Source organism: Leuresthes tenuis, unplaced genomic scaffold (genome assembly GCF_036924035.1).
Source record: "Leuresthes tenuis unplaced genomic scaffold, fLeuTen1.0.hap1 SCAF_1, whole genome shotgun sequence".
Taxonomy (NCBI): Eukaryota; Metazoa; Chordata; class Actinopteri; order Atheriniformes; family Atherinopsidae; genus Leuresthes; species Leuresthes tenuis.
The window spans coordinates 11,190,028-11,215,820 of record NW_027325355.1 but is presented as its reverse complement, the minus strand read 5'-3'; the positions used below and the strand labels follow the sequence as shown (position 1 = coordinate 11,215,820).

Below are 25,793 nucleotides of genomic sequence, written 5' to 3'. Positions count from 1 at the left end.
AGCAGCAGCTGAAGATGACCAACTTCCTCATGTGTCACAGGGTGATCAGACGTTGCAACAAAAGACATGCATGTGGTAGAGAGAAGAGAAAAAGCTTACAGCACCTGGTATTCCCAAGCGGTCTCCCATCCAAGTACTAACCAGGCCCAACCTTGCTTGGCTTCCGAGATCAGACGAGGTCGGGCATATTCAGGGTGGTGTGGCTGTAAGCAACAATGTCTGTCACAAATGTGCATTATATAGGTACTGGAATCATACGGTTACTCTATGTAACCAGATAATTGCCGAGAAAGGCTGATATGTAGTGGGCACATCTTCATCCCTGATGTGATTATTACCTGCAGTTGAAACTGAGACTCTCAGATCACTTCGTGTCTGCCAACAAAGCAGCAGCAGCTGAAGATGACCAACTTCCTCATGTGTCACAGGGTGATCAGACGTTGCAACAAAAGACATGCAGGTGGTAGAGAGAAGAGAAAAAGCTTACAGCACCTGGTATTCCTAAGCAGTCTCCCATCCAAGTAAAAACTAGGCCCAACCCTGCTTGGCTTCCGAGATCAGACGACGTCGGGCATATTCAGGGTGGTGTGGCCGTAAGCAACAATATCTGTGAACAATGTGCATTATATAGGTACTGGAATCATACGGTTACTCTATGTAACCAGATAATTGCAGAGAAAGGCTGATATGTAGTGGGCACATCTTAATCCCTGATGTGATTATTACCTGCAGTTGAAACTGAGACTCTCAGATCACTTCGTGTCTGCCAACAAAGCAGCAGCAGCTGAAGATGACCAACTTCCTCATATGTCACAGGGTGATCAGACGTTGCAACAAAAGACATGCATGTGGTAGAGAGAAGAGAAAAAGCTTACAGCACCTGGTATTCCCAAGCGGTCTCCCATCCAAGTACTAACCAGGCCCAACCCTGCTTGGCTTCCGAGATCAGACGAGGTCGGGCATGTTCAGGGTGGTGTGGCCGTAAGCAACAATGTCTGTGACAAATGTGCATTATATAGGTACTGGAATCATACAGTTCCTCTATGTAACCAGATAATTGCCGAGAAAGGCTAACTTGTAGTGGGCACATCTTCATCCCTGATGTGATTATTACCTGCAGTTGAAACTGAGACTCTCAGATCACTTCGTGTCTGCCAACTAAGCAGCAGCAGCTGAAGATGACCAACTTCCTCATGTGTCACAGGGTGATCAGACGTTGCAACAAAAGACATGCAGGTGGTAGAGAGAAGAGAAAAAGCTTACAGCACCTGGTATTCCCAAGCAGTCTCCCATCCAAGTACTAATCAGGGCCAACCCTGTTTGGCTTCCGAGATCAGACGAGGTCGGGTATATTCAGGGTGGTGTGGCCGTAAGCAACAATATCTGTGAACAATGTGCATTATATAGGTACTGGAATCATATGGTTACTCTATGTAACCAGATAATTGCCGAGAAAGGCTAACTTGTAGTGGGCACATCTTCATCCCTGATGTGATTATTACCTGCAGTTGAAACTGAGACTCTCAGATCACTTCGTGTCTGCCAACTAAGCAGCAGCAGCTGAAGATGACCAACTTCCTCATGTGTCACAGGGTGATCAGACGTTGCAACAAAAGACATGCATGTGGTAGAGAGAAGAGAAAAAGCTTAAAGCACCTGGTATTCCCAAGTGGTCTCCCATCCAAGTACTAACCAGGCCCAACCCTGCTTGGCTTCCGAGATCAGACGAGGTCGGGTATATTCAGGGTGGTGTGGCCGTAAGCAACAATATCTGTGAACAATGTGCATTATATAGGTACTGGAATCTTATGGTTACTCTATGTAACCAGATAATTGCCGAGAAAGGCTAACTTGTAGTGGGCACATCTTCATCCCTGATGTGATTATTACCTGCAGTTGAAACTGAGACTCTCAGATCACTTCGTGTCTGCCAACAAAGCAGCAGCAGCTGAAGATGACCAACTTCCTCATGTGTCACAGGGTGATCAGACGTTGCAACAAAAGACATGCAGGTGGTAGAGAGAAGAGAAAAAGCTTACAGCACCTGGTATTCCCAAGCAGTCTCCCATCCAAGTACTAATCAGGGCCAACCCTGTTTGGCTTCCGAGATCAGACGAGGTCGGGTATATTCAGGGTGGTGTGGCCGTAAGCAACAATATCTGTGAACAATGTGCATTATATAGGTACTGGAATCATATGGTTACTCTATGTAACCAGATAATTGCCGAGAAAGGCTAACTTGTAGTGGGCACATCTTCATCCCTGATGTGATTATTACCTGCAGTTGAAACTGAGACTCTCAGATCACTTCGTGTCTGCCAACAAAGCAGCAGCAGCTGAAGATGACCAACTTCCTCATGTGTCACAGGGTGATCAGACGTTGCAACAAAAGACATGCATGTGGTAGAGAGAAGAGAAAAAGCTTACAGCACCTGGTATTCCCAAGCAGTCTCCCATCCAAGTACTAACCAGGCCCAAACCTGCTTGGCTTCCGAGATCAGACGAGGTCGGGCATATTCAGGGTGGTGTGGCTGTAAGCAACAATGTCTGTCACAAATGTGCATTATATAGGTACTGGAATCATACGGTTACTCTATGTAACCAGATAATTGCCGAGAAAGGCTGATATGTAGTGGGCACATCTTCATCCCTGATGTGATTATTACCTGCAGTTGAAACTGAGACTCTCAGATCACTTCGTGTCTGCCAACAAAGCAGCAGCAGCTGAAGATGACCAACTTCCTCATGTGTCACAGGGTGATCAGACGTTGCAACAAAAGACATGCAGGTGGTAGAGAGAAGAGAAAAAGCTTACAGCACCTGGTATTCCTAAGCAGTCTCCCATCCAAGTAAAAACTAGGCCCAACCCTGCTTGGCTTCCGAGATCAGACGACGTCGGGCATATTCAGGGTGGTGTGGCCGTAAGCAACAATATCTGTGAACAATGTGCATTATATAGGTACTGGAATCATACGGTTACTCTATGTAACCAGATAATTGCCGAGAAAGGCTGATATGTAGTGGGCACATCTTAATCCCTGATGTGATTATTACCTGCAGTTGAAACTGAGACTCTCAGATCACTTCGTGTCTGCCAACAAAGCAGCAGCAGCTGCTGAAGATGACCAACTTCCTCATATGTCACAGGGTGATCAGACGTTGCAACAAAAGACATGCATGTGGTAGAGAGAAGAGAAAAAGCTTACAGCACCTGGTATTCCCAAGAGGTCTCCCATCCAAGTACTAACCAGGCCCAACCCTGCTTGGCTTCCGAGATCAGACGAGGTCGGGCATGTTCAGGGTGGTGTGGCCGTAAGCAACAATGTCTGTGACAAATGTGCATTATATCGGTACTGGAATCATACAGTTCCTCTATGTAACCAGATAATTGCCGAGAAAGGCTAACTTGTAGTGGGCACATCTTCATCCCTGATGTGATTATTACCTGCAGTTGAAACTGAGACTCTCAGATCACTTCGTGTCTGCCAACTAAGCAGCAGCAGCTGAAGATGACCAACTTCCTCATGTGTCACAGGGTGATCAGACGTTGCAACAAAAGACATGCAGGTGGTAGAGAGAAGAGAAAAAGCTTACAGCACCTGGTATTCCCAAGCAGTCTCCCATCCAAGTACTAATCAGGGCCAACCCTGTTTGGCTTCCGAGATCAGACGAGGTCGGGTATATTCAGGGTGGTGTGGCCGTAAGCAACAATATCTGTGAACAATGTGCATTATATAGGTACTGGAATCATATGGTTACTCTATGTAACCAGATAATTGCCGAGAAAGGCTAACTTGTAGTGGGCACATCTTCATCCCTGATGTGATTATTACCTGCAGTTGAAACTGAGACTCTCAGATCACTTCGTGTCTGCCAACAAAGCAGCAGCAGCTGAAGATGACCAACTTCCTCATGTGTCACAGGGTGATCAGACGTTGCAACAAAAGACATGCATGTGGTAGAGAGAAGAGAAAAAGCTTACAGCACCTGGTATTCCCAAGCGGTCTCCCATCCAAGTACTAACCAGGCCCAACCTTGCTTGGCTTCCGAGATCAGACGAGGTCGGGCATATTCAGGGTGGTGTGGCTGTAAGCAACAATGTCTGTCACAAATGTGCATTATATAGGTACTGGAATCATACGGTTACTCTATGTAACCAGATAATTGCCGAGAAAGGCTGATATGTAGTGGGCACATCTTCATCCCTGATGTGATTATTACCTGCAGTTGAAACTGAGACTCTCAGATCACTTCGTGTCTGCCAACAAAGCAGCAGCAGCTGAAGATGACCAACTTCCTCATGTGTCACAGGGTGATCAGACGTTGCAACAAAAGACATGCACGTGGTAGAGAGAAGAGAAAAAGCTTACAGCACCTGGTATTCCCAAGCGGTCTCCCATCCAAGTACTAACCAGGCCCAACCCTGCTTGGCCTCCGAGATCAGACGAGGTCGGGCATGTTCAGGGTGGTGTGGCCGTAAGCAACAATGTCTGTGACAAAGGTGCATTATATCGGTACTGGAATCATACGGTTACTCTATGTAACCAGATAATTGCCGAGAAAGGCTGATATGTAGTGGGCATATCTTCATCCTTGATGTGATTACTACCTGTAGTTGAAACTGAGACTCTCAGATCACTTCGTGTCTGCCAACAAAGCAGCAGCAGCTGGAGATGACCAACTTCCTCATGTGTCACAGGGTGATCAGACGTTGCAACAAAAGACATGCACGTGGTAGAGAGAAGAGAAAAAGCTTACAGCACCTGGTATTCCCAAGCGGTCTCCCATCCAAGTACTAACCAGGCCCAACCCTGCTTGGCCTCCGAGATCAGACGAGGTCGGGCATGTTCAGGGTGTTGTGGCCGTAAGCAACAATGTCTGTGACAAAGGTGCATTATATAGGTACTGGAATCATATGGTTACTCTATGTAACCAGATAATTGCAGAGAAAGAATGATATGTAGTGGGCACATCTTAATCCCTGATGTGATTATTACCTGCAGTTGAAACTGAGACTCTCAGATCACTTCGTGTCTGCCAACAAAGCAGCAGCAGCTGAAGATGACCAACTTCCTCATGTGTCACAGTGTGATCAGACGTTGCAACAAAAGACATGCATGTGGTAGAGAGAAGAGAAAAAGCTTACAGCACCTGGTATTCCCAAGCGGTCTCCCATCCAAGTACTAACCAGGCCCAACCTTGCTTGGCTTCCGAGATCAGATGAGGTCGGGCATATTCAGGGTGGTGTGGCTGTAAGCAACAATGTCTGTCACAAATGTGCATTATATAGGTACTGGAATCATATGGTTACTCTATGTAACCAGATAATTGCAGAGAAAGAATGATATGTAGTGGGCACATCTTAATCCCTGATGTGATTATTACCTGCAGTTGAAACTGAGACTCTCAGAGCACTTCGTGTCTGCCAACAAAGCAGCAGCAGCTGGAGATGACCAACTTCCTCATGTGTCACAGGGTGATCAGACGTTGCAACAAAAGACATGCACGTGGTAGAGAGAAGAGAAAAAGCTTACAGCACCTGGTATTCCCAAGCGGTCTCCCATCCAAGTACTAACCAGGCCCAACCCTGCTTGGCCTCCGAGATCAGACGAGGTCGGGCATGTTCAGGGTGGTGTGGCCGTAAGCAACAATGTCTGTGACAAAGGTGCATTATATCGGTACTGGAATCATACAGTTCCTCTATGTAACCAGATAATTGCCGAGAAAGGCTGATATGTAGTGGGCACATCTTCATCCCTGATGTGATTATTACCTGCAGTTGAAACTGAGACTCTCAGATCACTTCGTGTCTGCCAACAAAGCAGCAGCAGCTGAAGATGACCAACTTCCTCATGTGTCACAGGGTGATCAGACGTTGCAACAAAAGACATGCAGGTGGTAGAGAGAAGAGAAAAAGCTTACAGCACCTGGTATTCCCAAGCAGTCTCCCATCCAAGTACTAATCAGGCCCAACCCTGCTTGGCTTCCGAGATCAGAAATATTCAGGGTGGTGTGGCCGTAAGCAACAATATCTGTGAACAATGTGCATTATATAGGTACTGGAATCATATGGTTACTCTATGTAACCAGATAATTGCAGAGAAAGAATGATATGTAGTGGGCACATCTTAATCCCTGATGTGATTATTACCTGCAGTTGAAACTGAGACTCTCAGATCACTTCGTGTCTGCCAACAAAGCAGCAGCAGCTGAAGATGACCAACTTCCTCATGTGTCACAGGGTCATCAGACGTTGCAACAAAAGACATATAGGTGCTAGAGAGAAGAGAAAAAGCTTACAGCACCTGGTATTCCCAAGCAGTCTCCCATCCAAGTACTAACCAGGCCCAACCCTGCTTGGCTTCCGAGATCAGACGAGGTCGGGCATATTCAGGGTGGTGTGGCTGTAAGCAACAATGTCTGTCACAAATGTGCATTATATAGGTACTAGAATCATACGATTACTCTATGTAACCAGATAATTGCCGAGAAAGGCTGATATGTAGTGGGCACATCTTCATCCCTGATGTGATTATTACCTGCAGTTGAAACTGAGACTCTCAGATCACTTCGTGTCTGCCAACAAAGCAGCAGCAGCTGAAGATGACCAACTTCCTCATGTGTCACAGGGTGATCAGACGTTGCAACAAAAGACATGCATGTGGTAGAGAGAAGAGAAAAAGCTTACAGCACCTGGTATTCCCAAGTGGTCTCCCATCCAAGTACTAACCAGGCCCAACCTTGCTTGGCTTCCGAGATCAGACGAGGTCGGGCATATTCAGGGTGGTGTGGCTGTAAGCAACAATGTCTGTCACAAATGTGCATTATATAGGTACTGGAATCATATGGTTACTCTATGTAACCAGATAATTGCCGAGAAAGGCTGATATGTAGTGGGCACATCTTCATCCTTGATGTGATTACTACCTGTAGTTGAAACTGAGACTCTCAGATCACTTCATGTCTGCCAACAAAGCAGCAGCAGCTGAAGATGACCAACTTCCTCATGTGTCACAGGGTGATCAGACGTTGCAACAAAAGACATGCACGTGGCAGAGAGAAGAGAAAAAGCTTACAGCACCTGGTATTCCCAAGCAGTCTCCCATCCAAGTACTAACCAGGCCCAACCCTGCTTGGCTTCCGAGATCAGACGAGGTTGGGCATGTTCAGGGTGGTGTGGCCGTAAGGAAATCTATCTGTGAACAATATGCATTATATAGGTACTGGAATCATACGGTTCCTCTATGTAAACACATAATTGCCGAGAAAGGCTGATGCGTATTGGGCACATCTTCTTCCCTGTGGTCATTATTCTCTCCAGCGGAAACTGAGACTCTCAGATCACTTCGTGTCTGCCAACAAAGCAGCAGCAGCTGAAGATGACCAACTTCCTCATGTGTCACAGGGTGATCAGACGTTGCAACAAAAGACATGCAGGTGGTAGAGAGAAGAGGAAAAGCTTACAGCACCTGGTATTCCCAAGCAGTCTCCCATCCAAGTACTAACCAGGCCCAACCCTGCTTGGCTTCCGAGACCAGACGAGGTCAGGCATATTCAGGGTGGTGTGGCTGTAAGTAACAATGTCTGTCACAAATGTGCATTATATTGGTACTGGAATCATACGGTTACTCTATGTAACCAGATAATTGCCGAGAAAGGCTGATATGTAGTGGGCACATCTTCATCCCTGATGTGATTATTACCTGCAGTTGAAACTGAGACTCTCAGATCACTTCGTGTCTGCCAACAAAGCAGCAGCAGCTGAAGATGACCAACTTCCTCATGTGTCACAGGGTGATCAGACGTTGCAACAAAAGACATGCATGTGGTAGAGAGAAGAGAAAAAGCTTACAGCACCTGGTATTCCCAAGCGGTCTCCCATCCAAGTACTAACCAGGCCCAACCCTGCTTGGCCTCCGAGATCAGACAAGGTCGGGCATGTTCAGGGTGGTGTGGCCGTAAGCAACAATGTCTGTGACAAAGGTGCATTATATCGGTACTGGAATCATACAGTTCCTCTATGTAACCAGATAATTGCCGAGAAAGGCTGATATGTAGTGGGCATATCTTCATCCTTGATGTGATTACTACCTGTAGTTGAAACTGAGACTCTCAGATCACTTCGTGTCTGCCAACAAAGCAGCAGCAGCTCAAGATGACCAACTTCCTCATGTGTCACAGGGTGATCAGACGTTGCAACAAAAGACATGCACGTGGTAGAGAGAAGAGAAAAAGCTTACAGCACCTGGTATTCCCAAGCAGTCTCCCATCCAAGTACTAATCAGGCCCAACCCTGCTTGGCTTCCGAGATCAGACGAGGTCGGGCATATTCAGGGTGGTGTGGCCGTAAGCAACAATATCTGTGAACAATGTGCATTATATAGGTACTGGAATCATATGGTTACTCTATGTAACCAGATAATTGCAGAGAAAGAATGATATGTAGTGGGCACATCTTAATCCCTGATGTGATTATTACCTGCAGTTGAAACTGAGACTCTCAGATCACTTCGTGTCTGCCAACAAAGCAGCAGCAGCTGAAGATGACCAACTTCCTCATGTGTCACAGGGTGATCAGACGTTGCAACAAAAGACATGCAGGTGGTAGAGAGAAGAGAAAAAGCTTACAGCAGCTGGTATTCCCAAGCAGTCTCCCATCCAAGTACTAATCAGGCCCAACCCTGCTTGGCTTCCGAGATCAGACATATTCAGGGTGGTGTGGCCGTAAGCAACAATATCTGTGAACAATGTGCATTATATAGGTACTGGAATCATATGGTTACTCTATGTAACCAGATAATTGCAGAGAAAGAATGATATGTAGTGGGCACATCTTAATCCCTGATGTGATTATTACCTGCAGTTGAAACTGAGACTCTCAGATCACTTCGTGTCTGCCAACAAAGCAGCAGCAGCTGAAGATGACCAACTTCCTCATGTGTCACAGGGTGATCAGACGTTGCAACAAAAGACATGCATGTGGTAGAGAGAAGAGAAAAAGCTTACAGCACCTGGTATTCCCAAGCGGTCTCCCATCCAAGTACTAACCAGGCCCAACCTTGCTTGGCTTTCGAGATCAGACGAGGTCGGGCATATTCAGGGTGGTGTGGCTGTAAGCAACAATGTCTGTCACAAATGTGCATTATATAGGTACTAGAATCATACGATTACTCTATGTAACCAGATAATTGCCGAGAAAGGCTGATATGTAGTGGGCACATCTTCATCCCTGATGTGATTATTACCTGCAGTTGAAACTGAGACTCTCAGATCACTTCGTGTCTGCCAACAAAGCAGCAGCAGCTGAAGATGACCAACTTCCTCATGTGTCACAGGGTGATCAGACGTTGCAACAAAAGACATGCATGTGGTAGAGAGAAGAGAAAAAGCTTACAGCACCTGGTATTCCCAAGCGGTCTCCCATCCAAGTACTAACCAGGCCCAACCTTGCTTGGCTTCCGAGATCAGACGAGGTCGGGCATATTCAGGGTGGTGTGGCTGTAAGCAACAATGTCTGTCACAAATGTGCATTATATAGGTACTGGAATCATACGGTTACTCTATGTAACCAGATAATTGCTGAGAAAGGCTGATATGTAGTGGGCACATCTTCATCCTTGATGTGATTACTACCTGTAGTTGAAACTGAGACTCTCAGATCACTTCATGTCTGCCAACAAAGCAGCAGCAGCTGAAGATGACCAACTTCCTCATGTGTCACAGGGTGATCAGACGTTGCAACAAAAGACATGCACGTGGCAGAGAGAAGAGAAAAAGCTTACAGCACCTGGTATTCCCAAGCAGTCTCCCATCCAAGTACTAACCAGGCCCAACCCTGCTTGGCTTCCGAGATCAGACGAGGTTGGGCATGTTCAGGGTGGTGTGGCCGTAAGGAAATCTATCTGTGAACAATGTGCATTATATAGGTACTGGAATCATACGGTTCCTCTATGTAAACACATAATTGCCGAGAAAGGCTGATGCGTATTGGGCACATCTTCTTCCCTGTGGTCATTATTCTCTCCAGCGGAAACTGAGACTCTCAGATCACTTCGTGTCTGCCAACAAAGCAGCAGCAGCTGAAGATGACCAACTTCCTCATGTGTCACAGGGTGATCAGACGTTGCAACAAAAGACATGCAGGTGGTAGAGAGAAGAGAAAAAGCTTACAGCACCTGGTATTCCCAAGTAGTCTCCCATCCAAGTACTAACCAGGACCAACCCTGCTTGGCTTCCGAGATCAGACGAGGTAGGGCATGTTCAGGGTGGTGTGGCCGTAAGCAACAATGTCTGTGACAAATGTGCATTATATAGGTACTGGAATCATACAGTTCCTCTATGTAACCAGATAATTGCCAAGAAAGGCTGATATGTAGTGGGCACATCTTCATCCCTGATGTGATTACTACCTGTAGTTGAAACTGAGACTCTCAGATCACTTCGTGTCTGCCAACAAAGCAGCAGCAGCTGAAGATGACCAACTTCCTCATGTGTCACAGGGTGATCAGACGTTGCAACAAAAGACATGTAGGTGGTAGAGAGAAGAGAAAAAGCTTACAACAGCTGGTATTCCCAAGAAGTCTCCCATCCAAGTAATAACCAGGCCCAACCCTGCTTGGCTTCCGAGATCAGACAAGGTCGGGCATGTTCAGGGTGGTGTGGCCGTAAGCAACAATGTCTGTGACAAATGTGCATTATATAGATAATGGAATCATACGGTTACACTATGTAACCAGATAATTGCCGAGAAAGGCTGATATGTAGTGGGCACATCTTCATCCCTGATGTGATTATTACCTGCAGTTGAAACTGAGACTCTCAGATCACTTCGTGTCTGCCAACAAAGCAGCAGCAGCTGAAGATGACCAACTTCCTCATGTGTCACAGGGTGATCAGACGTTGCAACAAAAGACATGCAGGTGGTAGAGAGAAGAGAAAAAGCTTACAGCACCTGGTATTCCCAAGTGGTCTCCCATCCAAGTACTAACCAGGCCCAACCCTGCTTGGCTTCCTAGATCAGACGAGGTCGGGTATTTCCAGGGTGGTGTGGCCGTAAGCAACAATGTCTGTGACAAATGTGCATTATATAGGTACTGGAATCATACCGTTCCTCTATGTAACCAGATAATTGCCGAGAAAGGCTGACTTGTAGTGGGCACATCTTCTTCCCTGAAGTGATTATTCTCTGCAGCTGAAACTGAGACTCTCAGATCACTTCGTGTCTGCCAACAAAGCAGCAGAAGCTGAAGATGACCAATTTCCTCATGTGTCCAAGATCGGACGTGTTCAGGGTGGTGTGGCTGTAAGCAAAAGTCACCGTGACAAATATCTATTATATAGCTGCTGGAACCATATGTTTCTTCTAGTTTTTCACATAATTGGCTTGAGAGGCTGATGTTGATCCTGCACATGTTCTTCTCTTGTGTTGGTTCTCTGCAGCTGAAAGTGAGACTCTCAGATAACTTTGTGTCTGTCGACCTCTTCTGTTCCCTGTGTGTAGTTTTGTGTTCAGCGTCACACAGAGAGACCGAGGCTGCTTAGTTAGATGAAATCATCACAAATTGCTCATTTTTAAACAGTTACATTATATTTTAGAAGTCAGAACACAGTAATAGATGTTGTTTCAGCATCTATAAAAAGCTAATTTCAGACTGATTATCTGGCTTACGGCCATACCACCCTGAACACGCCTGATCTCGTCAGATCTTGGAAGCTAAGCAGGGTTGGACCTGGATAGTACTTGGATGGGAGACCGCCTGGGAATGCGAGGGGCTGTAAATTTTTTACACCTGCAGGAGGCGCTGCTGCTCACTCAACACAGACAGCTTCTTGACATACATCACATTGGGAAGGAATCAGTCAAATAAATTCACTTTTCAATCTTTGTCAAACACTGGAAATGAGCGCACACATAAACCTCATTTAGGTCACTCATTCATATCATCTTCCAGCACTGCTCAGCTCACAGTGACTTAATCTGTCTGAATTCTTCTGGATACCAAACACACACAAATATTATTGTCTCACGTTAGTCTGCAGACTGTTAACAGATCTTCCTGCAGTCTGCAGATTCATCCCATTTCCTTCCTTCCCTGCTGATATCCAAGGTGCTGATCCCAGATCTGCTCAGATGTCCCAGGTTCTCCTCTGCTTTTATCCTCACACACTGAACTGTCTCCTCATCTATGTGTTAACAACCAGAACCCACTGATGTGGGCTCAGAAATAAAGTTTCCAATGTTTTCCAAACACAAATGAATACATTTCAGAAATGTATTGAGGCCAGATAGAAAAAGTGCACGTGCAGCCACTTTAAACTGTCAAATAGGCAATTTAACGGCAGTTATATTTATGTTTCTCCACTAGATGCAGCTATGATTTTATGGCCATAGAGGAAGTCCGTATAACACGTTTGTTTTAAGTGTTTTGATGTTTATATTTATTGTTTAGCAATGTTTAAAGGATATAGTTAATAACATTTGGTGTTAGGTAAAAGTTAAAACTTAAAACTTGATAAGTTTAGTTTAAGGTGACCGTGATGTCACTTCCGGTTTTAAAAAGCGGTCCGGTAAACTGGTGTCATTGATATGGATCCAATTAAGAAAGCAATCAACGAAGACCATAAGCGGTTTTAAGTTTACCGGTTTGTCCACTTGCAGGCCGAAGTGGTATGTAAGTTTGTGTTTGTAAATAATATATTTTCTTTTAGTTGAGACTTGTGTAATGTAATATTTGTACATCATTTGTGTTTTATCAGTTCTACAGTGTACTTGTGGTGAAAGCCGACGATGAAGACCACAGTAAAAATCAGTGAAAAGAACACAAGTCTCGTATCTGTGAACAAGCCGGCATATGTTTTTTTCCAAAGACCACGTCCAGCATTTGATTGAAATTGACCTCTCTGCCCCCTGTATTTCCACACTGCTGGTGTATCAGTGAGAACACTGAAACGCAGAATGCGACAGTGGGGCCTCTCAAAAAGGGAAGGCTACAGTAAAATGACAGATGATGAACTTGACAGCTTGGTCTCTGCCATCAAGCAAGACTCCCAGAATTTGGGTTGGTGCTTTTTACAGAAAGTTTTTATTTGCATTATATCATGCACTTGTCCATAGCATTATAAAAAGATTTGTGTCATAATAGTAACATTTGAAATGACCGGGCTTTCCACAGGCACCGGCTGCCGGCCATATAGCCTCCACAACTAAGTCTAGCTGAGGGCCGGCTACTTTAATGACTGCTATTTTTATAGCCTAAAGGCTATCAATATTATTTTTTCAATTTTCTAGTCTGTGCCTTAGTGGAGAGTCCTGGACATTATCTTAACAACGGTCATCATAGCATGTATACCTGAGAAGAAGTTAAATGCCTAAATTGTTTGTTCACATGATTATCAATCAATATATCTTAAATAAAAGTGGTTTTCACTTCTTTTCCTACAGGTCACAGAATGGTAAAAGGTCGTCTTAGGGCTTTAGGCCACAGAGTTCAGTGGACAGAGTGTGGGATTCGATGCACCGGGTTGATAGTCTAGGAATACTACAGAGAATGACAAGCCTCGGATGTGTTGTGAGAAGGACCTACAATGTCGCAGCTCCTCTGTCACTCGTACATAAAGATACCAACCACAAGTTGATCAGGTAAGCTGACAGCAAAGGACATCACATGGACATTATATATTTATATATTGATTTAAAAAATGGTCTATGGCATACATTCTGCAGATTTCTGGAATCTGGTGTAATGGACCACGATGTAGCTGCATTAAACAATTGATACATTTTTATTTCACAGATATGGTGTGGTAATGTTTGGAATAGATGTCTCTTTAAGAAAGGTCAGTGTCCCCATGGAGATTATAGTGTGTGATATAATATTCAACTTAATTTTGTTAAAGCTATACTTTTCTTTCTGGCATTTTTACACTTTTCTTTTGTAATCTTAAAATGCTCCTAATAAGCTTATGGCACACTAAAATGTAAAAGCAAGCCACCAGGTGTTGAAACTACACGCGAACTACAACGCAGGCCATGCTAACATTAGCCTGGTAGATCACAAGTTGTTTATATTCGGACACGGCAAGCGCAAGAATAGCCTTGATGGACATGGTAACTGGACCGCTGATAACTTGACAACATTCTCCGCTCCGACATCCGGGGGAGATGGAACGCACCATCACTTTCTCACCTCACACGTCAGGGAGGAGGGGAGCGTCACAGGTCAGGCAGGGGGAAGAGGGGGAGACTTTGGAGGGAGGGGGAGTTGTTCATGTTTAAATTTTTACTAAGTGCTGTGCTACATGCCAGAAAGGTAAGTATAGCTTTAAGTCTAACATCACACATGGAACAATATTTCATTCATTTATTATTCTTATAGTATTGTAGTTAATGTTTAATGTGTTTCTGTGGTTTTTATGTTTTCCAAATGCTCACAAAGATCATGTACCGACACACTGCCAATAACAACAAGGCATCAACAGCCCAAGATTTCTTCCTTCAGACTGTAGAGACGCATGGTTTTCCATCCAGGTAACATGCTATGTTTTGTTTTGAGGTTGCTGTTTTTATGTTTACATTGTTATATTTTTACAAGATGTTAAAAGAAATGCAAAGTTGCCTTTACAAAATTGTTGACCCACTGACATAATCACAATATTATATGTATGTCTTTACAGTGATCTGCTGTTCAAGGATGTTTCAGTCTTATAATATAAGCATCTTTATGTATTAATAAATTCCTTTCCAACTAGTGTCTCCTCCAGGATTAGCAGATGATGAAACCTGTTGTGGATTTACAACAAAAATATAGAACAAATTTCTACAAGACATTCCTGTACAACTTGGACCTGTACATTGGATCTCTTTTTATCATAGTAGTAATGGAGATTAGTGTGTACATATATATAACTATTTATCATGTCTATCTATTCTTTGCTGCTCAGGTCCCTGATCGTAGTCAGGCCATCCTCCCATGATTAAATAGAGAGGACAGCTTTTCCTTTGCCTGCCTTTTGTGTTGAAGGACTGAGTCACACAGTTTTGTCAACCACATATTTCATTTTTTGGACATTTTTGAAAGAGTATCCATACCAAGGAGTAAAATTGTACAATCCTCTTTTTCCTAAATCAGTACCAACTTGTGCGCACCGCATGGAGTTGGCGCTCAGATCCCGGCCGGCAGAAATTTCTGCTCCTTAATTGGATGATTGTTTGGCCCATGGGTGGGCACCGGGTTAATTGTGCAGGCTTTTGAGTAGTTCTCCTTGTCGCTGATTGTTACCATGGGATTGTTTTTCCTGTTTCCTTCTCCTTTGACTTCTGTGTCCAAATTCCAAATGGAGAGCATGTAAAAATATATGCATTGCAAATGAATATGCAAGAAGAAATCAAATAGATTCAATTAGTGACACCCAGAGGTGAGAAGGCAAATAGCACAGAAACTCTCAGCTGAATGTTTCACTTTTTCAACATTAACCAATTTAAGCCCTCGCTTTGGAATTGGTCAATCACACACTCTGGTGTGACTTGACAACTGACTAACCTCATCCACTCATCTTCTTTCCAGAACACAAACATGACAGCAAACACCTGAAGGTTCCACTGAGATTTGAACTCGGATCACTGGATTCAAAGTCCAGAGTGCTGACCTTTACACCATGGAACCCCTTCCACAGGTAAACTATGCTCTTAGTCATGCAAATGCTTGATAATATAAAGGTTTAAAGCAAAGTGGGGTTTTTTGGGGTAAAAAAACAAACAAACAAAAAAAACAGTTGGTCGAGGCAGATGGCCACCTTTCCTGCAAGAGGTTTCTGCAAGAGGTTTCTTCCTGTTAAATGGGAGTCGTTCCTTTCCACAGTCGCCTCAGGATATATATATATATATATATGAGAGAGAGAGAGAAAATAAGAAAAAGAGAGAAAAAAAACCAAAAAGTTAAGAATCAAGATCGATTTGATGTAAACTAATGTGAAAAACTGCTCCATGTGACTGTTACTACATTAATCTCTCAGGATTGATATTTTTCTTTGAACAAGTTGATCAGGGGAGAGCGCGAACGCAGTCCCCCACTACCACAAATTATGCAGTCAAGATTCCCACATTTCCACGGTCGTGCAAAGCTACCGCAGAAAACCAGTTGAATCGCTCTGTTCACTGACCAATCAGGTGGTCCACCGACCTTTGACCGTAGACTACCAATAGCGTCGCCGGACTCACCAGGCAGGCAGCCAATCACATATCAGAGAAAGCGAAGAGACGGTGCGAGCGACATTTGGACATTGTTTTTGCTAACGACTTCGACAGTTTATCTGTTAAAGAAGTTAAAAACAGAAAGATAATTTGCTACAAATTTGACGGAGTTAATCGTAGTGTTTTTCTGTGATAATCTTTTCATTGAAAAGTAAGTATAAGAAGCTTCTCCCACTCGGTAAAAAGTCGTCGTAAATTATAACTGAAGACGCTTTTTAAATATAAACATTTTCTGATTGTAGTGGACCTAAGGGTTGTATAATGCAACTCAGGTGGCCACCTCTTTGGCACCTCCCTTAGCTCCTCCCCAGGTTGTGTGGGGTGACTATATAAAGGCTCAAAATGGCTCCATTGAGCCTCTTGCTGAGCTGGTGCAGTTACCTGATCAAGGTGGTGAGTAGGGTTCCTATCCTGTCTGTGTGTGTAATTAAAATCTGGCTTCTTACTAACATGTGTTGTTTTGTCTTTTAGGTTTACTTGCTGCTGTGCTGTTTTGTTAGTTTGTTTTGTACAGTTCTGTTATGCGGTTTTGGTTGGTTTCCCTTTGTTCTGTTTTGTGTAGTTCTTTGTTTATCCAGTTTGGTTAGTTTAAGTATATTTTTGTCCCAGTTACATTTGTAATATTGTTTTATGGATTAAGTTGCTGGTTTTGTTAACTCTTTGTTTGTTGTTCCTTTGAGTTTCAGTGTGGCCTGATTGTTATCAGGTGGGAGGCTAGGCACCGTGGTGAGGGCCTCGCTTCCCATTTTGCATGCAAGTAGACACTGGGGCACTTCTAGTGTGGTTGTAGTGGTTTCTTTTTGTAGTGTTGCATCCCAGGTTAAAAAGGAGGGACACACTCACCCAGTAGTATGCCTCCCACCGAGGCTCTAGCCCACTGATTTTAGTTTTCTGTTGTTTGGGTTTTAGCATTGTAATAGTCTGCCTTTTAGCTTCCTTTTTGTTAATAAAATTAATTTTACAAACATATCTTGGGTTTAACCCTTTTCTTTTTCTACAGGAGCAGTTTTGCTTTATTCATCAGCATTTTCAATAAATAGATTTGTTTTATTTATGTTCCTGTCTCTGCCTCCTCAGTCACAACCCTGTGTCCGTATACGTATTTGTATTCCAGTTGTTATGTCTTGGGGTGCAAGTCCCCAGGTGGCGTTGTTGGCCCATACAATTCCTTACTTTAACCCGCTCCTTGCCACATTTCTTACACTCATATTACCGAAACGTCTGTTTATAGTCGTTCTATCGCGTTAAATGGGTCAACCAAACCACATATATGTATTGTATGTATGTTTTTGTACGCACACGCACGTGTGTGCATACACACATAAATCTCCCTCTCTCCATATATTTATACAGGAATATACATATATCTATATACAGCCCATATATCAGCTATACATGTGTCTGTGTGTATAACAGATATATAGACATTCAATATCATGTGCAATGTACGATGTGCAATATTTGAACTGTATGTGCAATATTATTTAACTTTTCATTATTTTCACTATTCAGTGTTATCATTATTATTACTACCATGTACAATTACATTCATTATCTGGTGCAATACAACCTCTCAATAGCGCTGATAAATTAATAAAGTTCTTATCTCGATAATGTTGACACTCAAAGTTACAACATTAATACTAGTTGTGTGGCATAAAAAAGTTTACACAACAATCGGTTTGTGTGTCTGTACGTCATTTGTATTTGCAGCGGCCATTGATGAGATGTGGGCGGTGCAGCGGCGACACCTGGAGTGCATCCAGGATCCTCCAGACATCTACATGTATAGGGTGGCGCGTACAACGACCATCAACAAAGTGGATGTGCCCTACTACAAATGTCTGCGTGGCAACAACAGCCTGGAAGGATTCCACAAAACTTTGCCCAACATGCTCCCAGGTGCACAGGTGTAGTGTGGATATTTATAAAATGTCACACGTGTCACTGTGAGTAATCCCATGTGTTTTATTGGGATGTTCAGGGCCCCACTGCGCAGCCCGGCCCTATCAGGTCTATCTGATAAGTGGCATTGGACGGTGGAATTCTGACCGCCGCTCTGATGCAGTGTTTGGGGGAAAAGGACGGCACCACAGAATCTACTCTGCACCGCTTATCGACCGCCTCAACACCCGCTGTCTGCAGCTGTTCGGAGAGACTGTGGAGGGAAACTTCCAGGCTCCCGCTGATGTCCCCTCTAATGAGCTGCTGGGGTTGGAATACCTGTTTAGTCAGAGTACAGGAGAATCGGCCCTTTTTCTCTCGCTGTGACAATGCGCTGAGTGCTGAGCTGCCCCACATCCGGCTCTCCAGCAATGAAATTGCTAGTGCTCACCTTCCAGTCTTGTGAGTAGCTGTTTGTTTGTTGATGTGGATGTACATTTTATTCCAGGAGTTAAAGCCGTTCAACTGCTACGTATGAGCCAGTGTTAGACGAGTTTTCAAATGTTGCCACTTTGCCAGGAGTTAAATTAGACATTAAAACAACAGTGAAAACAGTATTAAAGTATTTAAAGCTTGTGAAGAAGAAGGAAACAATCACTGAGGAAAAAGCTTAACAAGTGAGTGTGGTAGTGTGCAAAGTCAAAATAACGTTACAAAATCTAAAATAACTGTAAGCCACAAGAGACAGAAGCAGAAGAAAAGCAAATAAGACTAGATAAATCACACCTGCAACAGGCCTAACATTTGTGTGTCACTGTGCTTACATAACATAAGTGCTCAGCACAACATGCTAATGTACACACTGGTGAAACTTTTGTGGCTGCTTTGTCCTCATGGGTCACGCAGCAGTCCGGAGAAGATGACCATCCTGGAGGCATACGAGCGGGTCCAGCACCCAATTTTAGTGGATGACCCGGTTCTCTGCAAAGCTGGCATTCCCCTACCTAAAATAAACGTCAAGACCGTGCGGGATTTCATCCAACACCAAGAGCGGCTCGTCAACATGAAGGCAACAAGACGACCATCCACCATCACAAAGATCACCTCCATCTCAGCCACAAAGATGGTCAGCTTTCACTGTGTCCAATAACTGTAGCTTCTAAAGTGGATTTCACAGCACTGCTGCATGTCTGACAGTTCATTTGGCTGGAGAAAACAAACATCACAACCCTCTGAATCTGCTTTCAGTCCGACTTGAACAGTCTCTCACAGTTTCAGACACAAAATGTGTCTTTTAGTCTGAATCTCAGCTGAAATCTACAACAACTGTAGAGTGACTCATATCATTTCACCACCTGGTGTGATAAACTTACAGAAACACCTGAAGAGCAACACCTGGGATTTTTTTGGGAGAAAAGGGGATTCTCTTCATGCTCACAGAGCTGGTAATAAATTATTTATGGATCCTACAGAGTAAAACAATAATAAAGGTGATTTCTGACTCTTGACATTTTTTCCTTTTATTAGAAAAATATTCCAGATTTTAATCCCATGGAGGGAGCCGATGAAGTAAAGATTGATGTGCATAAAAACATTAAAAACCTCTCTTGTAAGTTCTCGGTTCAAGTTTTATTTTGCCTCAGCTGCATGTTTTTCTTTATTGAACCTTTAAGCACTCATAGATCAATTTGATCCCAGCAGAAGTGTCGCAGGTTTACTTGGTTGCTGTAGTTTACTGAAGCAGGACTCTAAGCAGGCCCCTCCGCTAACATCCTCCTCTCCTTCAGAACCAGGGACAGGGTTGGGTTTGGGAGGTGACATTGCTCTGTACTTTAAAGAGCAGGCTTGAATAAATCAAACTTCATTTGGTGTATGATCTACTTTTCAGAGGATTTGTAAATGACTAAATAAATAACACCACTGGCTAAACCTTCCATTTAACCTGAACTAAGCAGAAGTTTAACTGGTTTTGATGCGGTCAGGATCACACTCATTGGACACATACAAGATCTCATTTACTTACTTTACTTATTCATTTGCTGTTCTTAGTAACACAGGAGACAGGATGGTGAATGAAGAATTGCAGCAAACATTCTTCACAGAGGTAGTGTGGACGGGGGAAGATAATATTTACTGTTGAGGTTAATGGAGACGGCTCTGAGTTCGATGTCATGGAAACATTCCTTCAAACACCCGACTGATTCATTATGAAACTGCTGCCTGTGCAACAGTCAGAGCAAAGGGTTCAGTGGAATAGCTCAGGCTGTTTGGTGAATGTTTTAAATGTCAGATGTTCTGGGATCAAAACTTATGACTCAGTGAAGTTTCAGCTCCAACACTAAAAATACAAATTGAAAAGCACTCCAAAAACATCTTCAAGTGGGAAGGTGGCTTGGTGAGTTTAACAGAGACCATAACTTGCCAGTGGTGCAACAGCTGGTTCAAATCCTGCCTGTTATCCTCAGGATAACTTTACATTGAATGGAACAAAAAGATTTCAATACCGAAGTGGAATGAATGAATAAATGTCCCACAAACTATCCATCCTTCCATTTGTTTTACATGGTTTCAGGGGGACTGGAGCCTACAGTGGGGAGAATGCAAATGAATTACTTGAAAATCATTCAGTGCGATTTTATTTTTAGATTCCGTCACTCACACTTGAAGAGCACCTATGATAAAAATTACAGACTTCTACATGCATTGCAAGTGTGAAAACCAGCAAAATCAGCAGCGTATCAAATACTTGTTCTCCCCACTGTATCTGTCACAGAAACTCATCAACATTTGAATCCAAGAACGAGTCTGAAACTAAATGAAAAACTGCAGCCCCAAATGAATGTTGGCATGATATAGGCTGTGTCAAATGCAAAAGCAGTCCCTGTTTCCCTTTTTGGAACTTCTTCTTTCTCAGGACAAAAATAAATGTATGAGGATCAAAGCCAACAATGACCTGGGACATCTCAGCAGATCCAGGATCAGCAACATGGACACTGAGAGCCAAAAACAAACAGAGGTCAACATTACAAACTGTTTAACAATGACAATGACGTAGAAGATATACAAACAAATGCATGTTTATATATGACTCTACTGTGAATTTACACCTTCTTTTCTATTATAAACAGGAGAGATATGTTAAAAAAAATCATGAAGTTATATTATGACAAAAAGGAAGTACCACGTGTGAGATGCTGCAGGGTCAAGAGACACTGTGTGCTGAGAGTCCTCCTATCTATCTTATTTCAACTTCTGTCTAATCCTTGTTTGACTGAATGTCACATAACCTTGTGTGGCCAGTGATCTCATAGGATGGATGGATGGATGGATGACTTTATTAATCCCTTTGGGAGGTTGCCTCTGGGAAATTGAAATTGAAATCTCACTCAGGCTCAGCACTGTTATATACAGAAATGTACAGAATAAACAAAGTGGAAACTAAATAGCGATAGCATCATTGTTTTTTTTTTTTAACTCAGACAAATCTGTGTCAGCTTCTTGATATGTCATGCAGACTCCTTCCTGTGAGAATAAATGTTTGGTATTGTCTCCAGCGACTCTGAGCCTCATTTTGAGAGAATTTTCTTGACACCAACACAACAGACATTTGACATAGTTTCACAGCTTGAAGTTGAGCCTCGTGCCCTTTTAGTGTTGGAACAGCCTTAACTTTCAGCTTTAGTCATGACAATCAAACAGCTGTCTGGAAAGTACAGGGAACAACTCCAAACCTTTTTCAGACTCAGAAAAATTTCTAAGTCTTTGGGAAAGATTAGCACAAAGATTAGAACCAAACACAAATTTCAGAAGATGAAACGCATGAGAAATGTTGACATCTAACCTTTAATAAAATGCAGAACAATGAAATACAAACAAGTGTAAAGCTAGACTTTACATCAAACTGAAATGATATATTGCTTCTAAAGATGTTGTATGTTTACAAACATACCCACAGCTGGTGCACAGCTACTTTGTGAATTTTAACTTTAAACAAAACATATATGTTCAGTATAATAGAATAAAACGTGTATCTACTTTAAAAAAAGATTGCATTTTCAATTCAATTCAGTTTTATTCATATAGCGCCAAATTAAAACAATGTCATCTCAAGGCAATGATATTGTTCTGTCTATCAACTCAGAACTGATGCCATATTTATCTTGAACGGTGGGAGATCTGTCCATAGTTCCCAACTATCCCAACAAATTATAAAGCACTTTCAATGATTCTTCAAAAATGTGCTACCCACAGAACATTCAGAACAAAAGCCCTGACAAGAGAAGGTGGTAATCCACAAAGAAGATTTTTAATCTGAACAAGGGAATTTCTTATGATTCTGTGTGAATACGTTGGTGTGTCTTAAGAACGAAATATGTAGTGAAAGCTGCCCCACACTGACCACAGTTGTAAGGTTTCTCTCCTGTGTGAATACGTTGGTGTTTCTTAAGATAGGAAGATGTAGTGAAAGCTGCTCCACACTGACCACAGCTGTATGGTTTCTCTCCTGTGTGAATACGTTGGTGTTTCTTAAGATTGGAAGATGTAGCGAAAGCTGCTCCACACTGACCACAGCTGTATGGTTTCTCTCCTGTGTGAATACGTTGGTGTTTCTTAAGAGATGAAGATGTTGTGAATGCTGCTCCACAATGACTACAGCTGTATGGTTTCTGTCCTGTGTGAATACGTTGGTGTTTATTAAGATTGGAAGATGTGAATGCTGCTCCACAATGACTACAGCTGTATGGTTTCTGTCCTGTGTGAATACGTTGGTGTTTATTAAGATTGGAAGATGTAGTGAAAGCTGCGCCACACTGACCACAGCTGTATGGTTTCTCTCCTGTGTGAATACGTTGGTGTCTCTTAAGATTGGAAGATGTTGTGAATGCTGCTCCACACTGACCACAGCTGTAAGGTTTCTGTCCTGTGTGAATACGTTGGTGTGTCTTAAGATCGGAAGAAATAGTGAAAGCTGCTCCACAATGACCACAGCTGTAAGGTTTTTCTCCTGTGTGAATACGTTGGTGTTTCTTCAGATTGGAAGATGTAGTGAATTCTGCGCCACACTGACCACAGTTGTAAGGTTTCTCTCCAGTGTGAATGCGTTGGTGAGTCTTAAAATCGGACGATGTAGTGAAAGCTGCCCCACACTGACCACAGTTGTAAGGTTTCTCTCCTGTGTGAATACGTTGGTGTCTCTTAAGAGAGGAAGATTTTGTGAATGCTGCTCCACACTGACTACAGCTGTATGGTTTCTCTCCTGTGTGAATACGTTGGTGTATCTTAAGATCGGAAGATGCAGTGAAAGCTGCCCCACACTGACCACAGTTGTAAGGTTTCGCTCCTGTGTGAATACGTTGGTGTGTCTTAAGATCGAAATATGTAGTGAAAGCTGCTCCACACTGACTACAGTTGTAAGGTTTCTCTCCTGTGTGAATACGTTGGTGTATCTTAAGATAGGAAGATGTTGTGAAAGCTGCCCCACACTGACCACAGTTGTAAGGTTTCTCTCCTGTGTGAATATGTTGGTGTGTCTTTAGACTGGATAATCGAGCAAAACCTGCTCCACACTGACCACAGCTGTATGGTTTCTCTCCTGTGTGAATACGTTGGTGTGTCTTAAGAGAGGAAGATGTTGTGAAAGCTGCTCCACATTGACCACAGCTGTATGGTTTCTCTCCTGTGTGAATACGTTGGTGTATCTTAAGATTGGAAGATGTAGTGAATGCTGCACCACACTGACCACAGTTGTATGGTTTCTCTCCTGTGTGAATACGTTGGTGTTTCTTAGAATCGGACGATGTAGTGAAAGCTGCCCCACACTGAGCACAGCTATATGGTTTCTTTCCAGTGTGAAGCCTCTGATGATACCTCAGATGTGATGATCTTTTGAAAACTTTCCCACAGTGTTTACAGGAGTGACATCTGGAGCCATCTTGGGCTATATGTTTCTGCAATGACAGAAAGGAAGAAGGATTAGATCCTTTTGAAGTTCACACAAAAGATTTCTCTAAGCTAACCAACATATTCTAACTGGACGTGTATAGACTGAGCCACAGGTCTCAATATCTCAGATCAAACGTGCTGAGATGCTGAGAGTGTGTTTATAAGTGCCCTCAGCTGTCAACACTGTGCTCTGATGTGTTCTACACACGTTCAGGTTTTTAAGCAGTAAACTCTTGCTTTTTGCTCTTTCACTAATTATTTTTTGTCATGATGAAATTCTGAAAAGGAACTTGTGCTACAATATTTCTAAATGATAGAATGAAGCACAGTCTTGTCCAAGTTGTTCAGTTAAACACCATGAAGAGGTTGGACTGAAAAAGGTTGATGATCACTGGTTTAAACGAATAAAAGTAACAGTGGTGGTAATACATGACATTCATTACACTATCCCTTTGTTCCAGCTTACAACCCAGAGGTCTGCAGCCATTGAGCTCAACAGCTATCAGGGAAACAGTTTTAACTCAACCTTTGTTTCGCTCTAAAACAACTCTTTACCCTGAGGTAGAGAGATCTAAAAACCTGTCATCTAACCATTAAAGACCCAGAAGTATTACCACCACCAGGTTTCATTCATGTAATCCAGAGACTTTAAACACAAACAATGAATATAAGCTCCTGAACCTCTCAAATCTGAAGACTGAGAGCCAGAAAATGTCCCACAACAACAATCTGGCCACTGAGTTTCTTCCAGCAGATCATTCAGCCTGCAGCATATTTTCAGTCTAAACACATCTGTATCTGCAGCTCAGAGGGAAGAGATGAAACCAGGAAACACTTTGCTGACACTTTTCCACATTTGATGGAAAAGCAGAATGAGCAGAGGATACACGGAGCCTCGACACTCGTCCTCGTGTCTTTAATGTCCTCCACACTGACCTGTAGCCCGGTGGAAGCAGAGGATGAGCCGGCTCTGTTCTTAGTGGAGGTGTTTGGATCCTGGTTCTGCTGTTCCATTCTGGTCCAGGTCCTCCGACTGATGGACTCTGTCTGCAACTGTCAGTACATACAATAAGATCCATCTGTGGCGTGCAGCATGTCAAACCACACCCACTTTTCTTCTTCTCTTGAAAACCTTTCTGAACAGTTTTTAACCATCTAGTCACATTTAATTAAACTTATTACCGTGGTTTTAATTTCTATTCCTGTGAACTTTAAAATGGTTCTTTAAAGACCCACTAAGGTCACAGTTCAAAATATTTGGAGCTTTTTGATCAAATTAAGAAAAAAATGTATAATAAATGTATAATATAATATATGTATAATATACTCTGTAGAATGACACCCACTGTGTGCAATATCCCATGAATCTCATCTGAGTCAGTGTAACATGATCAACTTAAATCATTTTACTACATTAAGACAATGATACTGTTTGAGGAAATGGTCCCAATATCATCCCAGAGATTGAAGTGCAGATTTTCTCCGTTTCTAAATTTGTTCTCATTTCCAGAAGCTGTCATGGATCCAGGAAAGTAACAGAGTAATCTCAGATTTGTCACAGGTTAAACTCTGAAGCCCATTGTTCAGCACTCAGGGAGCTTCAGTCTGGACTGAGGCTTGAAACTGAGAAGATGTGATGTTTCAGTGGGGGAATGATCTAGTTCTGTGTGGCTAACAGCACGTCAGCAGGAGCTGTCTGACTGATCTGAGACACTCT

General features: G+C 43.0%; 2 protein-coding genes, 21 non-coding genes and 10 pseudogenes across 23 annotated transcripts in view; 2 read left to right on the top strand and 31 right to left on the bottom strand.

The window, feature by feature from the left end:
- LOC140296621 (uncharacterized) overlaps positions 1–25,793 on the top strand; it is a 581,862-nt gene that overhangs the window by 130,718 nt on the left and 425,351 nt on the right. The window lies entirely within an intron of this gene.
- On the bottom strand, positions 93–211 carry LOC140289248 (5S ribosomal RNA). Its single transcript, XR_011912237.1, has one exon. It is a non-coding gene; the product is annotated as a 5S ribosomal RNA (ribosomal RNA).
- On the bottom strand, positions 481–599 carry LOC140294334 (5S ribosomal RNA; annotated as a pseudogene).
- LOC140298270 (5S ribosomal RNA) lies at positions 869–987 on the bottom strand. The gene has a single exon (XR_011913932.1). It is a non-coding gene; the product is annotated as a 5S ribosomal RNA (ribosomal RNA).
- LOC140298658 (5S ribosomal RNA) lies at positions 1,257–1,375 on the bottom strand. Its single transcript, XR_011914283.1, has one exon. It is a non-coding gene; the product is annotated as a 5S ribosomal RNA (ribosomal RNA).
- LOC140267817 (5S ribosomal RNA) lies at positions 1,645–1,763 on the bottom strand. Its single transcript, XR_011907361.1, has one exon. It is a non-coding gene; the product is annotated as a 5S ribosomal RNA (ribosomal RNA).
- Positions 2,033–2,151, bottom strand: LOC140298657 (5S ribosomal RNA). Its single transcript, XR_011914282.1, has one exon. It is a non-coding gene; the product is annotated as a 5S ribosomal RNA (ribosomal RNA).
- On the bottom strand, positions 2,421–2,539 carry LOC140298446 (5S ribosomal RNA). Its single transcript, XR_011914093.1, has one exon. It is a non-coding gene; the product is annotated as a 5S ribosomal RNA (ribosomal RNA).
- On the bottom strand, positions 2,809–2,927 carry LOC140294333 (5S ribosomal RNA; annotated as a pseudogene).
- On the bottom strand, positions 3,200–3,318 carry LOC140291385 (5S ribosomal RNA). Its single transcript, XR_011912448.1, has one exon. It is a non-coding gene; the product is annotated as a 5S ribosomal RNA (ribosomal RNA).
- Positions 3,588–3,706, bottom strand: LOC140298655 (5S ribosomal RNA). The gene has a single exon (XR_011914281.1). It is a non-coding gene; the product is annotated as a 5S ribosomal RNA (ribosomal RNA).
- LOC140289237 (5S ribosomal RNA) lies at positions 3,976–4,094 on the bottom strand. Its single transcript, XR_011912236.1, has one exon. It is a non-coding gene; the product is annotated as a 5S ribosomal RNA (ribosomal RNA).
- Positions 4,364–4,482, bottom strand: LOC140288546 (5S ribosomal RNA). Its single transcript, XR_011912170.1, has one exon. It is a non-coding gene; the product is annotated as a 5S ribosomal RNA (ribosomal RNA).
- On the bottom strand, positions 4,752–4,870 carry LOC140299340 (5S ribosomal RNA; annotated as a pseudogene).
- LOC140303811 (5S ribosomal RNA) lies at positions 5,140–5,258 on the bottom strand. Its single transcript, XR_011915214.1, has one exon. It is a non-coding gene; the product is annotated as a 5S ribosomal RNA (ribosomal RNA).
- LOC140288534 (5S ribosomal RNA) lies at positions 5,528–5,646 on the bottom strand. The gene has a single exon (XR_011912169.1). It is a non-coding gene; the product is annotated as a 5S ribosomal RNA (ribosomal RNA).
- LOC140292692 (5S ribosomal RNA) lies at positions 5,916–6,024 on the bottom strand (annotated as a pseudogene).
- Positions 6,294–6,412, bottom strand: LOC140276684 (5S ribosomal RNA). Its single transcript, XR_011909047.1, has one exon. It is a non-coding gene; the product is annotated as a 5S ribosomal RNA (ribosomal RNA).
- Positions 6,682–6,800, bottom strand: LOC140279192 (5S ribosomal RNA). The gene has a single exon (XR_011909320.1). It is a non-coding gene; the product is annotated as a 5S ribosomal RNA (ribosomal RNA).
- LOC140303668 (5S ribosomal RNA) lies at positions 7,070–7,188 on the bottom strand (annotated as a pseudogene).
- LOC140297574 (5S ribosomal RNA) lies at positions 7,458–7,576 on the bottom strand. The gene has a single exon (XR_011913297.1). It is a non-coding gene; the product is annotated as a 5S ribosomal RNA (ribosomal RNA).
- Positions 7,846–7,964, bottom strand: LOC140298393 (5S ribosomal RNA). Its single transcript, XR_011914045.1, has one exon. It is a non-coding gene; the product is annotated as a 5S ribosomal RNA (ribosomal RNA).
- On the bottom strand, positions 8,234–8,352 carry LOC140288755 (5S ribosomal RNA). Its single transcript, XR_011912190.1, has one exon. It is a non-coding gene; the product is annotated as a 5S ribosomal RNA (ribosomal RNA).
- LOC140296596 (5S ribosomal RNA) lies at positions 8,622–8,730 on the bottom strand (annotated as a pseudogene).
- Positions 9,000–9,118, bottom strand: LOC140297976 (5S ribosomal RNA). Its single transcript, XR_011913664.1, has one exon. It is a non-coding gene; the product is annotated as a 5S ribosomal RNA (ribosomal RNA).
- On the bottom strand, positions 9,388–9,506 carry LOC140289225 (5S ribosomal RNA). The gene has a single exon (XR_011912235.1). It is a non-coding gene; the product is annotated as a 5S ribosomal RNA (ribosomal RNA).
- On the bottom strand, positions 9,776–9,894 carry LOC140303662 (5S ribosomal RNA; annotated as a pseudogene).
- On the bottom strand, positions 10,164–10,282 carry LOC140309811 (5S ribosomal RNA; annotated as a pseudogene).
- On the bottom strand, positions 10,552–10,670 carry LOC140291110 (5S ribosomal RNA; annotated as a pseudogene).
- On the bottom strand, positions 10,940–11,058 carry LOC140267532 (5S ribosomal RNA). The gene has a single exon (XR_011907220.1). It is a non-coding gene; the product is annotated as a 5S ribosomal RNA (ribosomal RNA).
- On the top strand, positions 11,663–11,781 carry LOC140309897 (5S ribosomal RNA; annotated as a pseudogene).
- On the bottom strand, positions 15,591–15,662 carry trnaq-uug (transfer RNA glutamine (anticodon UUG)). The gene has a single exon. It is a non-coding gene; the product is annotated as a tRNA-Gln (tRNA).
- Positions 20,449–25,090, bottom strand: LOC140295503 (uncharacterized). Its single transcript, XM_072379662.1, has 3 exons — positions 25,013–25,090; positions 22,533–23,832; positions 20,449–20,471 (listed from the first exon to the last, which is right to left on the bottom strand). Exons 1-3 carry the CDS (start codon positions 25,088–25,090, stop codon positions 20,449–20,451), a joined length of 1,401 nt encoding a protein of 466 aa, XP_072235763.1.

Excerpts from the sequence above, each read along its gene's own strand:
- LOC140295503 (XM_072379662.1), bottom strand. The coding sequence starts at position 25,090 with ATGGAACAGCAGAACCAGGATCCAAACACCTCCACTAAGAACAGAGCC. Across the intron at positions 23,833-25,012 it reads CTGCTTCCACCGGGCTACAG|ATACACCAACGTATTCACAC; the intron begins GTCAGTGTGGAG and ends TCCAATCTTAAG. Across the intron at positions 20,472-22,532 it reads AGAGAAACCTTACAACTGTG|TGTTGGAGCTGAAACTTCAC; the intron begins GTCAGTGTGGGG and ends TTGTATTTTTAG.